The sequence below is a fragment of the Triturus cristatus genome, chromosome 8 (assembly GCF_964204655.1).
Source record: "Triturus cristatus chromosome 8, aTriCri1.1, whole genome shotgun sequence".
NCBI classification, from domain to species: Eukaryota; Metazoa; Chordata; class Amphibia; order Caudata; family Salamandridae; genus Triturus; species Triturus cristatus.
This window is the reverse complement of record NC_140591.1, coordinates 1201275915-1201288687: the sequence shown is the minus strand read 5'-3', so window position 1 is coordinate 1201288687 and position 12773 is coordinate 1201275915. Positions and strand designations below refer to the sequence as shown.

Sequence of the window (12773 nt, the reverse complement as noted above, 5' to 3'; positions counted from 1 at the left end):
AGGAGACACTGGGATGGCTTGGAACTTGTAATTCTTTATCTTCTTCAAAACTCTTAAGAAGTAGAGGCAGCGGTGGAATGGCATACAAGAGTCTCATGCTGCATTCTATCTGGAATGCGTCTCTGAGAGAGAGTCTTCTTGAAAACTTAATCATCCACCAGTTACTGACGACTGATTTTGTCTACCCTGACATTCAAAGGTTCCACGAGGTGGTTTTCGACTGGGGTCTACCACCCACCTAATTATGGTCAAGCAGCAACCACTGCAGATAATTTGCTGTGTCCTCGGACACCCTGGATGGAATCCAATAGGTTCCCCTGTCTGGTGCTGGGCCTACTGAGACTTCAGGCCCACTACAGAGCCTCCATATGTCACCTGGCATGGCAAACGAGCAGGATGCAGGAGGCTAAGAGGTCTTAGACCCACTCTAGCTGAATTCCAGGACAGAGGCTGAAACATCTAAATCATATAGCCAGAATGTCCTGTGCTCGTTATCAGGGAGGGAAGGCCTGAAACAGAACCATATCCAGAATTACCCCTATTAAAGTAAGCCTTTGTGAAGGAATCAGGTGTGACTACAGCACAAGGATAGTGAACCCCAATTAAGTTAAGAAGTTCCATGTTGTCTGGAGGTGGTATACGACTGACTAATGAGCTTTTAGCAGCTAGGGAAGACTGGTATGCCCAATCTCTGAGGATATGCTGCCACTACTGCCATCACTTTCCTGACCACTGATGGGGCACTGCTGAGGCTGAAGGAGAGCACATGTTCCTCGCTTAACTGGGAACACAAGTAGGGACATGAAAGTCAATATCCTGTAGTTGGTTCTAGGGTAGAGCGAATCTGGGTCAAAGTGAGCATCTTGTATTTGTCTTCCTGCAAGAAGGTGTTCAGAGGGCGGAGATACAAAATAGGCAAAGGCCTCCATCCTCCTTTGACACGAGGAAATAGCAGGAGTAACAGCCCGTCCCTATTTCTATGGTTAAGAACCCTCTCTATGGCTTCTTTGGCCAAAAGATGCTAAACATCTTGAATCAAGATGAACAGGGCTTCTCTGCAAGATCAAGATGCTCTGATGTGGGTGGAAGATGCAGCAGGTCGAAAAGAGTGGCAGGGCATAGCTTCGTTGAACGATCTGAAGGACCCATCTGTTGTATATTAAACTTTGCCACCCTTGGAGGAAATGTTTATTGTTGGCTCCCACCGGGTGGTTGCGTGTCACTACAGGGCAAATTAAAGCACCCTAGAGGATGATCCTGCAGGGGCAAGGAACTGGATAGTTTGTTGCTCTTGTTTGTCTTGACGTTGTCTGCTAGATCCCTTTTTTCCAATCCTGAATGGACAGGGATGCCTGTTGTGGAGGCGGTGGGCCTTGGCATTATCAGTATTGCAAACCTCTGAAGTAGCCACAAAAGGAATGACATTGTTGATAGTGCTGCTATACCAGAGTGGAATGGCCTTAGGAATGAGTCATTGCCAGGCATTCTTGAAAGCGATTCAGTGCTGAATCTGCCTTCTCCCCACTGGCGTGACCCATCAAATGGCATCTCCATTAAAGAGGCCTGCAGGTTACCAATAAGCCTGTGGATCTCATCCCATCAAAATACCGAAGCACCACACTGGTGCCAGTTGCTCTGCCCAAGCAGTCAGAAGTCCCCAGTCCAGAAATGATAACAAATTTTGCCACATCCTGACAATCTTTGATAGTTTGAGCCAGGTATGCCTGAGACTCCTCTGGGACTGGCAGCAAGATTTTGCCAACCAAGTCACATAGCATGTGGTAATATCTCTTCTGCTGGCATTGACTGACCAGAGGGCTAGAATGGTTGAGAAAAACATCAATTTCCCCTTACACCAATTCTTTTCAACTCTGTCTGGTGGAGTCATTGGGAATGAAGTGGTGTCCACCCTGCTGGACTTTTAGTAAGGCCCTGGAGTCAGGAGTCTTTCCTAGCCTCTGGAGTGAAGCCATTGTTATCCCTCTGTTGAAGAAACCAAATTTAGACCAGGAGAACCTCTTTTGGCTTTCAGGTCCCACCTTATACAGATGATACTTAAATAATTGTGTCAATAAGACAGTGTACCCTTTGTGGCACAAACGTTTAAGAACTGCATGGCAGGAATCAGTAATTGAATGAAAGACAACTTCCTCAAACTTAATACGGACAAAACCATGATCTTGGTTTTTAGGGCTCAGCAACCATTTGGTCTGAACTCTGGTAGCCTAAATTGTGTGTTCCTTTACCTACCCCAGTGGAATCAGCTAAAAACCTTGGGGTTCTTTTGAGAATTGTTTCTAAATCATCAGATCATTGAAAAAGGTTTTCCAGTTTATCCCATGAGAGCTCCGTACATCAGTGGCTGTGGCCCTGATCTCTTCTCATTTGGATTATTGTAATGCTTTATTCTTGAATAGCAATAAATCATCACTGAACAAGCTGCAGATTATTCACAATGCCACAGTATGCCTTATTCTAAACATTCCTAAACATCTTTCTTTGGCTGAGGGTTTGCGGGCCCTTCACTGTTTCCCCAGTGAAGAAGTGAGGGATTTTAAAGGGCTGTGCATAGCTTTTCTGGCACTGCACCAAAACGGACCGCAGCTTGTTCAGCCAACTCTCCAGTGTTATGTGCCAAACAGGCCACCCACATTGGCTTCTAGATGGAAGGTTGTAGTCCTCGTGATCTGCAAAGCCAGATGGGGTGGGTACTTTTTCTCCTATGCTACAGCCAAACCCTGGAATTCTTTACCATTATATATTAAAGGCGGCGTAAAAATGTCAGCTTTCCATAGAAATAAAAAAACTTGGCTTTTTTCCTCCTAGTTCATGGAAGTCCCTATCCTCCCGTTTTAGGCTTATGTGCTAGACTGGCTTAGCAACTTGACACCCTCAGGTATAGTGCACTTCAGAAACTTTCATTTCATTTTCATTTCATTTCATTGTTTCTGGTGGAAGCCTGAACCAACAGATTTTGTAGCATAAGATGTTGCATCAAAAAAATCAAAGTTGCCTGCCGCCAGCCTATCACATCTGACAACCTGACTGTTGGTCCGGAACAAGCTTTATACCAGGTGCTCATTAAGATGTCACTCAGGGCCTCCTTGAACAGTAGATGAGGTTCAGAGGAAGTCTGTCAAAGTTGCAGAACTTCTGCCAACACATTAGGCTTCACCATCATAGTTAGCAGCTGTAGGTCTGAGACCCCCACTGCTCGTCACATCATCACCACAAAGGAACCACTCTCTTCGATTCATTGGGTAGTGGGAGAACACAATCCAGTGTCTGATAAAGTATCTAACCCAATGGCCTCCTAAAGGTCCAGCTACTGGGGGGGGGGATGGGGGGGGGGGGGGATAATCCTTATAATCTCCTTTGTCATCACCAAAAGTGGTTGACTTTGATCATAGTCCAAACCAAAAAGTTGTTGCAGTGCTGTGGTGAAACTCTGACGCATGGTTCTGTCTGAGTCATGAGAAAATGAAAATGCGTGTTCGAGGCATATGAGCTGCAGATTGTACACTTTTGCATAGATCGCCATCTGGTGTTGGGCCCGGATGTTTGCAGTTTGTTTTTCTTCTTGGACAGTCTTTGGAAGTCACGAGTTCGGTGACCCCTCCTTCGGTCCGTACTGCGCATGGGCTTCGGCTCCACCCTCAGATTGTTTATTTCCGCCATCGGGCTCGGATGTGATACTTCGTGCTCCGGCTTCGAACCTTTCCAGTTCGACCTTCGACGGAAAATCCTCGTCCATCGAGATTCTTAAGAAAAATCATCTTCTTCATCTCTCTCGGCGGCACTTTTCGATTCCAGACATCGGCACCGGCCTACGGGCCTCCCTCGACTCCGGTCTCGGCCGATGGAAAGGACTCCCTTCAAAAAGTGCCCAAAATGTGGGTCTAAATTTCCCCACACCTACCTCCATCAGGTGTGTAACCTCTGCCTCTCTCCCGAACACGAGGCTCGAGACTGCCCCGCCTGCAAGTCTTTTCGATCGAAAAAGACCATCCGGGATCGAAGAGCTCGACGCACCATGGCGCACTCATCGACTTCGGCTCCACCCGACATCTTCGGGGACGACACCGGAGCATCGGGCCAGCAGCACACAGAGCAGGAGGAAGATAACACCGGCGCAGAGGGTCGTGAGTACTTTACCCCCTGTACCCACACCAAAAGAGACTCCGGTTACACCTTCGCCTCCGGGCCTAGGGAAAACCAAACATACACCTTCTATCACCCCACCTTCGGGCCCGGTGTCGAAGCATCATAAGTCTCCCGGCGGCTCGGGCTCGAGCCAGCCTACTCCTGGTGCCGAAAAACACCGTTCGGCACCGAAGAAAACCACGCCCGGTTCGGCTCCGAAGTCATCGGGCTCGAAACCTGCACTCTCGGTGCCTATAAAGCATAAGCATAAGCCCCTCGGCACCGACGCTCCGGCGCCGAAGCCCGCCCTGGCACCGAAGAAATCGGAGACCCCGAAAAAGCATGGCATGGAGAAACCATCGAAGCCCTCGGCTCCGAAAACATCGGCACCGACAGACGATTCGGTGCCAGAAGAACTATTTACGCCTGATCCTTATCAAAAAACTTTAACAAAGGATCCAAAGACTGGTCATTTAACTTTGTCTTCCAAAAGAAGACATTTACACAAGCCAGATCCTCCTCCACCGCCAAAACGGAAGGACTCTGCCACATCCCCCTTCAGAGTACCCTCCCCACCACCTCCTCCACTTTCTCCACCTCCTCCACCCCCCATATCTCCACCACCTTTGCCTCACCGCTCTCCAACCCCATCTCCAGACCCTGATTATGGAGATCCAGATTATGACCCGGCAGACGCCCCAATAGACCCCACACCTCCAGGGACACCAGACCCATGGGAGGATTACCACAACCCCGATGTACCAGATGTGCCTCAGGATGACATTTATCCATCCAGGCTGTCTCCTCCAGAGGACTCCCTGGGGTTCCACCACTTAATACTGCGGGCGGCACACTACCATGGGGTAGAATTACATAGCGAGCCAGTTGAGGACGATTTCCTACTGGACACTTTTGACATACAAGATAAGGCCTCAGCAATATTGCCCATGCTAAAAGGGGTAACCAAACATGCTGCAGAGGTGTTCAAGGACCCAGTCAGAGCTAAGGTACTAAACCCCAGGATAGAGAAAAAATATAAAGCAGCCCCCACATATCCTGCATATATTAAAGGACCTGCTCCCTTGGACTCATTGGTGGTATCCACAGCTAGGAAGCGGTCTAACTCTCAATCCTCAGGGGAGGCTCCGCCACCAAATAAGGAGTCAAAGCTCTTAGATGCGTCTGGTAAACGCACTGCCTCGCAAGCCACGAATATGTGGTGCATTGCCAACACACAAGCTCTGCTTGCACGTTATGATAGAGCACATTACGATGAACTGGAGGCTATCATGCAACACCTCCCAGACAAACATAAACACAGGGCTCAGGAGCTAATACAGGAGGGAAAGCTCGTCACCAATACCTCAATTAAATGTGCCCTCGACGCAGCAGACACAGCTTCTCGAGCGATAAACACCAGTGTTTTGCTTTGTCGTCATGCCTGGCTCAGAATCTCAGGGTTTAAGCCAGAAGTCCAGGCATCTATATTAAATCACCCCTTTGACCAACAACACCTATTTGGTCCAAAGGTGGACGAAGCATTGGAGAAAATGAAAAAGGACACGGATATGGCAAAGTCTATGGGGGCATTACAATCCCATACCCCTAGACGTTCATTTCGTCGTTCCTCCTTTCGGGGCACAGGCAGAGGTTACTCTGCCGATAACGCCTCTACTTCCTACAAGTCCCCTCCTCAGAATACCTTCTCAAAGGGCTATCAGAGAGCTGGTTATAGAGGAAACAATAATAAAGGCAGGGGCAAAACCAACAACAATCGTTCTCCCACACCACCCGCCCTATGGCTTTCCCCCGCTTACCCCAGACCATTCCACTCCAGTCGGGGCAGGCTACAACATTTTCTTCACACCTGGGAGACCATAACATCAGACAAATGGATGACACAAATCGTTCAGTCAGGCTACAGTCTCGAACTAACATCTACCCCACCCAATATTCCACCCAGGCACCGTACAATGTCACAAGAACACACCATACTGCTCAAACAGGAGGTAATCTCCCTCCTCCAAAAAAAAGCTATAGAGCAGGTCCCCGTCAATCAGCAAAATCTAGGGGTCTACTCTCTGTATTTTCTATTCCCAAAGAGAGACGAGGCCCTACGGCCCATTCTAGACCTCCGGCCTCTAAATGCATACATACATTCGGACCATTTCCACATGGTGACCCTCCAACAAGTTCTCCCACTCCTCTGTCAGGGAGACTTTCTCACTACACTGGACTTGAAAGACGCATACTTTCATATTCCAATACACCCTTCTCACAGGAAGTACCTCAGGTTTGTGGTGGACGGTCAGCATTACCAATTCAAGGTTCTCCCCTTCGGGGTCACAACCGCACCACGGGTGTTTACCAAATGCCTAGCGGTAGTAGCAGCTCACCTCAGAAGACAACACATTCACGTCTTCCCTTACTTGGACGACTGGCTCATAAAAGCCGCATCCTACGGCCAATGTGTGCAACATACAAACAGCACCATCCAACTGCTCCACCAGCTAGGCTTCACGGTGAACCATCAAAAGTCCCACCTCATACCATCTCACACAAAGCAATATCTCGGGGCCACTATAGACACCTCCAAGGCTATAGCCTATCCCAATTCAGCCAGAATCGCAAGCATACAAGCCTTGCGCCAAACATTCACTCTTCAACACTCTCTCCCAGCACGAGTGTTTATGAAGCTAATAGGGATGATGGCATCTTGCATTTTCATAGTGCCCCATGCAAGACTCCACATGCGTCCACTCCAAGAGTGCCTAGCACGGCAGTGGAACCAGGCCCAGGGACAGCTGACGGATCTGGTGTTGGTGGACGGCCGCACCCATCACTCTCTGCAGTGGTGGAACACCACAAACCTTTCCAAAGGGCGGCCGTTCCTGGACCCGGTTCCTCAGGTGATTCTAACAACGGACGCATCGCTCTCCGGCTGGGGAGCGCACCTTCTACACCTCACAGTGCAAGGTCTATGGACGCCACAGCAAAAATTACTCCACATCAACCATCTGGAGTTATTGGCGATCTTTCTAGCCCTGAAATCCTTTCAGAAACAAATTTCAGCCAAAGCAGTCCTCATTGGCACAGACAATATGACTGCGATGTATTATATTCAAAAACAGGGGGGGACACACTCTCCCCAGCTCTCCCGCTTAGCACAGAGCATATGGAGATGGGCAATTCCACAAAAAATCTTTCTCCTGGCACAGCACGTCCCAGGCATACAAAACACCATGGCAGATCTGCTCAGCAGACAAACGCAGCAAATGCACGAATGGGAACTGCATCCACAAGTTCTTCGCCCATTCTTCCACAAGTGGGGGCATCCTCAGATAGACCTCTTCGCCACCCACGAAAACAAAAAATGCCCAAGCTTCGCCGCCAGATACCCACACCCATTGTCCAAAGGCAATGCGATATGGATGAACTGGTCAGGCAAATTTGCATACGCCTTTCCACCTCTCCCGCTAATTCCATTAGTGGTAAGGAAGCTACAACAGCACTCCCTCACACTCATTCTGGTAGCCCCAACATGGGCCAGGCAGCCGTGGTACACCACACTACTACAGCTATCGGTAGTACCACATCAAAAACTGCACCTGTCCCCATGCCTCCTAACACAGAACCATGGAGAAATCAGGCACCCGGACCCAGCTCAGCTCAACCTTGCGATCTGGCTCCTGAAATCTTAGAATTTGGATACCTTAACCTTCCCCCTGATTGCATGAACATTATCAAGGAAGCCAGACGTCCTACCACTCGAGCATGCTATGCCGCAAAGTGGAAGAGATTTGTTGTTTACTGCCGTAACAATACAATCAACCCTTTAGATGCATCCATACAGCACATCATATGCTATCTGCTCCATCTTCAAAGGTGTAACCTGGCATATTCATCCATACGTCTACACCTAGCAGCAATCGCTGCTTACCTGCAAAACAGACAGCATTTATCACTGTTCAGAGTGCCCGCTATTAAAGCCTTTATGGAAGGCCTAAAACAAGTAATTCCACCAAGGGCACCACCTTCCCCTGTATGGAATCTAAACGTAGTTCTTACACGGCTCATGGGTCCGCCTTTCGAACCAATGCATAAATGTGAGCTACAGTTCCTCACCTGGAAAACAGCTTTCCTCATAGCTATCACTTCTCTTAGAAGGGTTAGTGAAATACAAGCGTTCACTATACAAGAACCCTTTTTACAGATACATCACAGCAAGGTGATACTTCGTACAAACCCAAAATTTCTGCCCAATGTCATTTCCCCCTTCCATCTTAATCAATCGGTAGAATTACCGTTTTTTTTCTCGCAACCTCAATCTGTTGCGGAAAGGGCTCTACATACACTTGATTTTAAAAGGGCTTTGTTGTACTACATACAAAGAACGCAACCTTTCAGGAAGACCAAACAATTGTTTGTCTCCTTCTCTCCACCGCATAAAGGCAACCCCATCTCTAAATCAGGGATAGCTAAGTGGATTGTAAAGTGCATACAAATTTGCTATCACAAAGCAAAAAGAACATTATCTGTTCCACCTAAAGCCCACTCTACAAGAAAGATAGGGGCTTCTATGGCTTTTCTAGGGAACATACCCTTAGATGACATCTGCAAAGCAGCCACATGGTCAACTCCGCACACCTTCACGAAACATTACTGTGTAGACGTGCATTCCAAGCAACAAGCTAGTGTGGGCCAGGCTGTACTAAAGACACTATTTCAAACCGCTGCAATGGATGCCGGTGGTCGCCGCTAGGGCTGGGTACTGCTATATAATCTATGCAAAAGTGTACAATCTGCAGCTCATATGCCTCGAACGGAATATGCTACTTACCAGTATGCATCTGTTCTTGGCATGTAGAGCTGCAGATCTGTACACGCCAACCCGCCTCCCCGGCTACCTGTATCCGTTCCAGTCTATCTTATTTAGATACAACACACATGGGTTTCTTACTGTTATCACTACACTCCATCTTTTCCCTGCTGGCGAAAAACAATCTGAGGATGGAGCCGAAGCCCATGCGCAGTACGGACCGAAGGAGGAGTCACCGAACTCGTGACTTCCAAAGACTGTCCAAGAAGAAAAACAAACTGCAAACATCCGGGCCCAACACCAGATGGCGATCTATGCAAAAGTGTACAGATCTGCAGCTCTACATGCCAAGAACAGATGCATACTAGTAAGTAGCATATTCCTTTCGTCGCTCATATAAATACATTCAAACCAGGAGTAACATATGAATTATAGGCTTGTACTTTAAATTCACTCATCTCATAAAAGCCTACCTCGGTTCGGTATGGCAATAAATGCCATGTGTCCACAAGTGCCATGGACCAGTCAGTTGCCCAATGTGCTCCGTTAATTTGAGTCTGGATTTTACAACTCCACAGTAAGGAAATACCTTTGAATTTGTGATTATCCACATACTTGGGCCACATAGTAAATGCAAGATACAGCTCTTCACTTTACTTTGACGGAGAATCCACGAAATAGGTTCTGAACCGCTAGATTAACCCTAATATGAAAAATATTTAGAGACTGTTTGACAGCCTCCAGAAACGTCAGACCAAATGAACCGGAAGGAGGAAGGAAAACACGTGTCAGCTTACTGAGTCTCACTTTGTTAGATAAAGAATTGTACTGCCTTTTTGAAACTTATTCTGCCAGAAAAATGGATTGTATCCAATTACAACCAAAAACAAACTGAATAGTCACACGAACGATGTGAAAGAGTCATAGAACTACTGATTGGTGTTCAATCTAATGATTCAAGTGTCCTCCATTTTTATGGTCTGGCTTGACTGCACAGCTGTCCCCATACAATGTTGTGAGCATTACTAGAGAGGGGATTTGACTCCGCCCACGTTTTGGGAGCCAGAAGTACATGTTCTGATTGGGCAGCAGTTGTGTGCTTCCACAAAAATGGGCTTGCCCTCCACGCAGCTGTGATCATTCTGTTTATTTATCGAGCGGTGTCAGCTAGGACTTTCAGGGGCACACACATGACATTGGAATGCTGTTAATGTGTTTTCGATAACTAAGTAATTTATGTTGTTTTTCTATGGTAGCAAAACAGAGAGAAGGAGGGCAGTCTTTAACCTGCATGGAGTTTTATGTCTGGTGTGACAGGGCTACTGTCTCCTGGCATTTTAACCTACAACAATATAATTCTACAGTTCTTTGTTTCCACACAAATACATATTCATTCCAATGCTATTTACTTGTAATGTTTTGTATTACCATACAACATTCTTTTAAAGCTAGACCTATTGCATTGCCAAAGCTTGTATCTTAGATTCTAGTACTCTGGATACTAAGCTTCCTTCTGTTCTAAGCAAAAAAAAAAAGACACAAAAGTACGAACCAGTTTAGCACCAGAAGTTTGGTATATGAGAGAATCACGTATTTACTCTATGCACTTTCACTGTGACTTACACAAAATCTCATAAAAAATGTTCCCAAACAAACTTCAAGGATTCTTCACCCTCGGAGCCTTAAGCCTACTCTACAATTTAGATGCAGTACACTCTAGGGGAGATTTACTAAGATTTTGGGCCCTGTGTGTGTCACAAAAGTAACGCAACTCAGCGTAAAATCTTTTTTTTTTCAATTTACTTTCCAGTGCTAAACTTGTTTAGTGCTAAAAAAATAACGGAAAAGTAACGCGAAGCAGCGCACGCTGCTTAGCATTACTTTGCGCCTTAGGGGCGTACCTAGGGTGGAGCATGGGCGTTCCCATGCAACCACCCAAGAAGTAGATTGGGTTTAGCGTGAGAAAACAGCGCCATTTTCAATGCTTTAATTTCTCCTTCCTTTTCCAACTTTGCATGTGTGCTGCACTGTACAGCACGCATACAAGGAGGGAAAAGGTTTGAAGTGAGTCTCAGCATAAGTTTTGTACTGGAAGGATTCCCTTCCAGTAGAAAATACTATGCTAAGACTCACGGAGACACCCTTGTACCATGGCGCAAAGGTGTCTCCGTGGCAGACAGCAGCTGATTTCAGCACTGGCGCTAGTGAGAGGGGAGGATAGTGCCTTATTTTAGTAAATAGGGTGCTCTTCTCCACTCCCCTTTTCAAGTTGCGCAGCATTTGCGGCTGCAGCAGTGCGCTACATGAAAAGTTGGTAAATCTCCCCCTCTGTAGTATTTCTTTGCACCAATTCAAGAGAGGGTAATTGTGTTTGTTAGCCACAAAATAGTCATGTGGACTGTTAAATCTTTTACACTTTGTGTAATCTGTAATAGCTATTCAGATTAGCTGTTTTGAGTGTGATTATTGATGGAGTTACATGTAACATGCAAGCAACAAACGAGGCACACTGAGACCACTGCTGAAATGGTGGGCATGACCAACATAAGAGTGTACGATGTCATGCAGTGCTGGCTTCTTTCCACAGTCCCACTAACACGTGTTGCATTCTATTATGCTTTTTATATTTTGAAGAGACCAGATGTCACTTCATGCGCAAACAGGCGATTATCTTTTCTGTAGCACTTTATGGAGTTACTGCTTCGCATTTTGTATGTACAATCAGAATAGTTCATTGATGTGTTCTTTGTACTGTTGAATAAAGTGAGAATTTATTAATAAAGGTACATTTCCACATGCCTATTTCAAATTAAGAAGAATTGAAACAGACCACTTAATGCCAGTAAAATGTCAAAGCATTTCTAGAGACAAAGTATCTGTAGGCACACAGTTGATGTATGACCTCTTTATCCTTTGCTTGTTGCAGGAATTTTTTGAAAATTGGATAAACCAAGATAGTGTGAAAGCCAAGTTCATGAAGAGAATAATAACTAAGGCACAACTGAGTGCTTTAGGCTTTGTGTGCTTTGATTCTTATGCCATGGCTGCTGCTATCGATGACAGCATCATCACCGAGTACCTGGAGTGTGGCGTGCATGTGGATTTGCGGGGAGAATTTACCCGGGGAATGCTGGTCCTTGATGTAATGGACCGACTGAAGAAAAAACATAAAGCGTTCTTGATGAAGAAATGTGATGTAGAGAAGTTTGAAAATTTCATGATGGCTGCTCTTAAGTAACGAATGCTGGTGAGGGGAGGCGATTGACATTGACAAACACTACAAGAAAACTCCCCTGTCAAACAGTAGTTGCAATAAAGCTTCCCAATGTTCTTATCTTTGAATCGTGTTGATATTCAATAAAATGGTCCAGAATTGCAGAGCACTGCATAAATCCAATCTGAAGGAACATGATGGATGTGTGTGACAATATCAAATGACAAAATATGGTCTTGCAATAAATTGTATCCAGAATATCATCTACCAGAACATTGTAAAGGTAATGAATAGGAACAGATTTACTCCTTGACAGTACAAATATTTTTAAGGTACCTAGTTGTGGAGATAATGAATGAATGAGATTTTATGAAGCTCGTTTATACCGTGTCTTAGCACTGAAGCGGGTCTTTCGAAACAGCAGGAAAGGAGAAAAAAACGAAATCGCTGATGGTGGAAACAACCAGGTTTTTAGTGACTTTCTGAAACAAGGAAGACTATGTTGGGATTTTAAGGGTAAAGAGAGAGAATTTCATAGCCTAATGGCGAGATGGGTAAAAGTTCTGCCACCCAATCTGGATTTCTTTATTTTAGGGA

The 12773-nt window shown here is 46.1% G+C and overlaps 1 protein-coding gene across 3 annotated transcripts in view; it reads left to right on the top strand.

Annotated features, from left to right (window-relative positions):
- LOC146805609 (inosine-uridine preferring nucleoside hydrolase-like) overlaps positions 1–12304 on the top strand; it is a 139333-nt gene extending 127029 nt beyond the window's left edge. For all 3 annotated transcript variants that reach the window (XM_085622891.1, XM_085622892.1, XM_085622893.1), the window contains one exon: positions 11889–12304. In XM_085622891.1, the coding sequence (XP_085479017.1) occupies positions 11889–12200 (312 nt within the window). In that variant the 3' untranslated portion in view covers positions 12201–12304. The remainder of the gene's footprint in view (positions 1–11888) is intronic.
- The last annotated feature ends 469 nt before the right edge of the window (positions 12305–12773 follow it).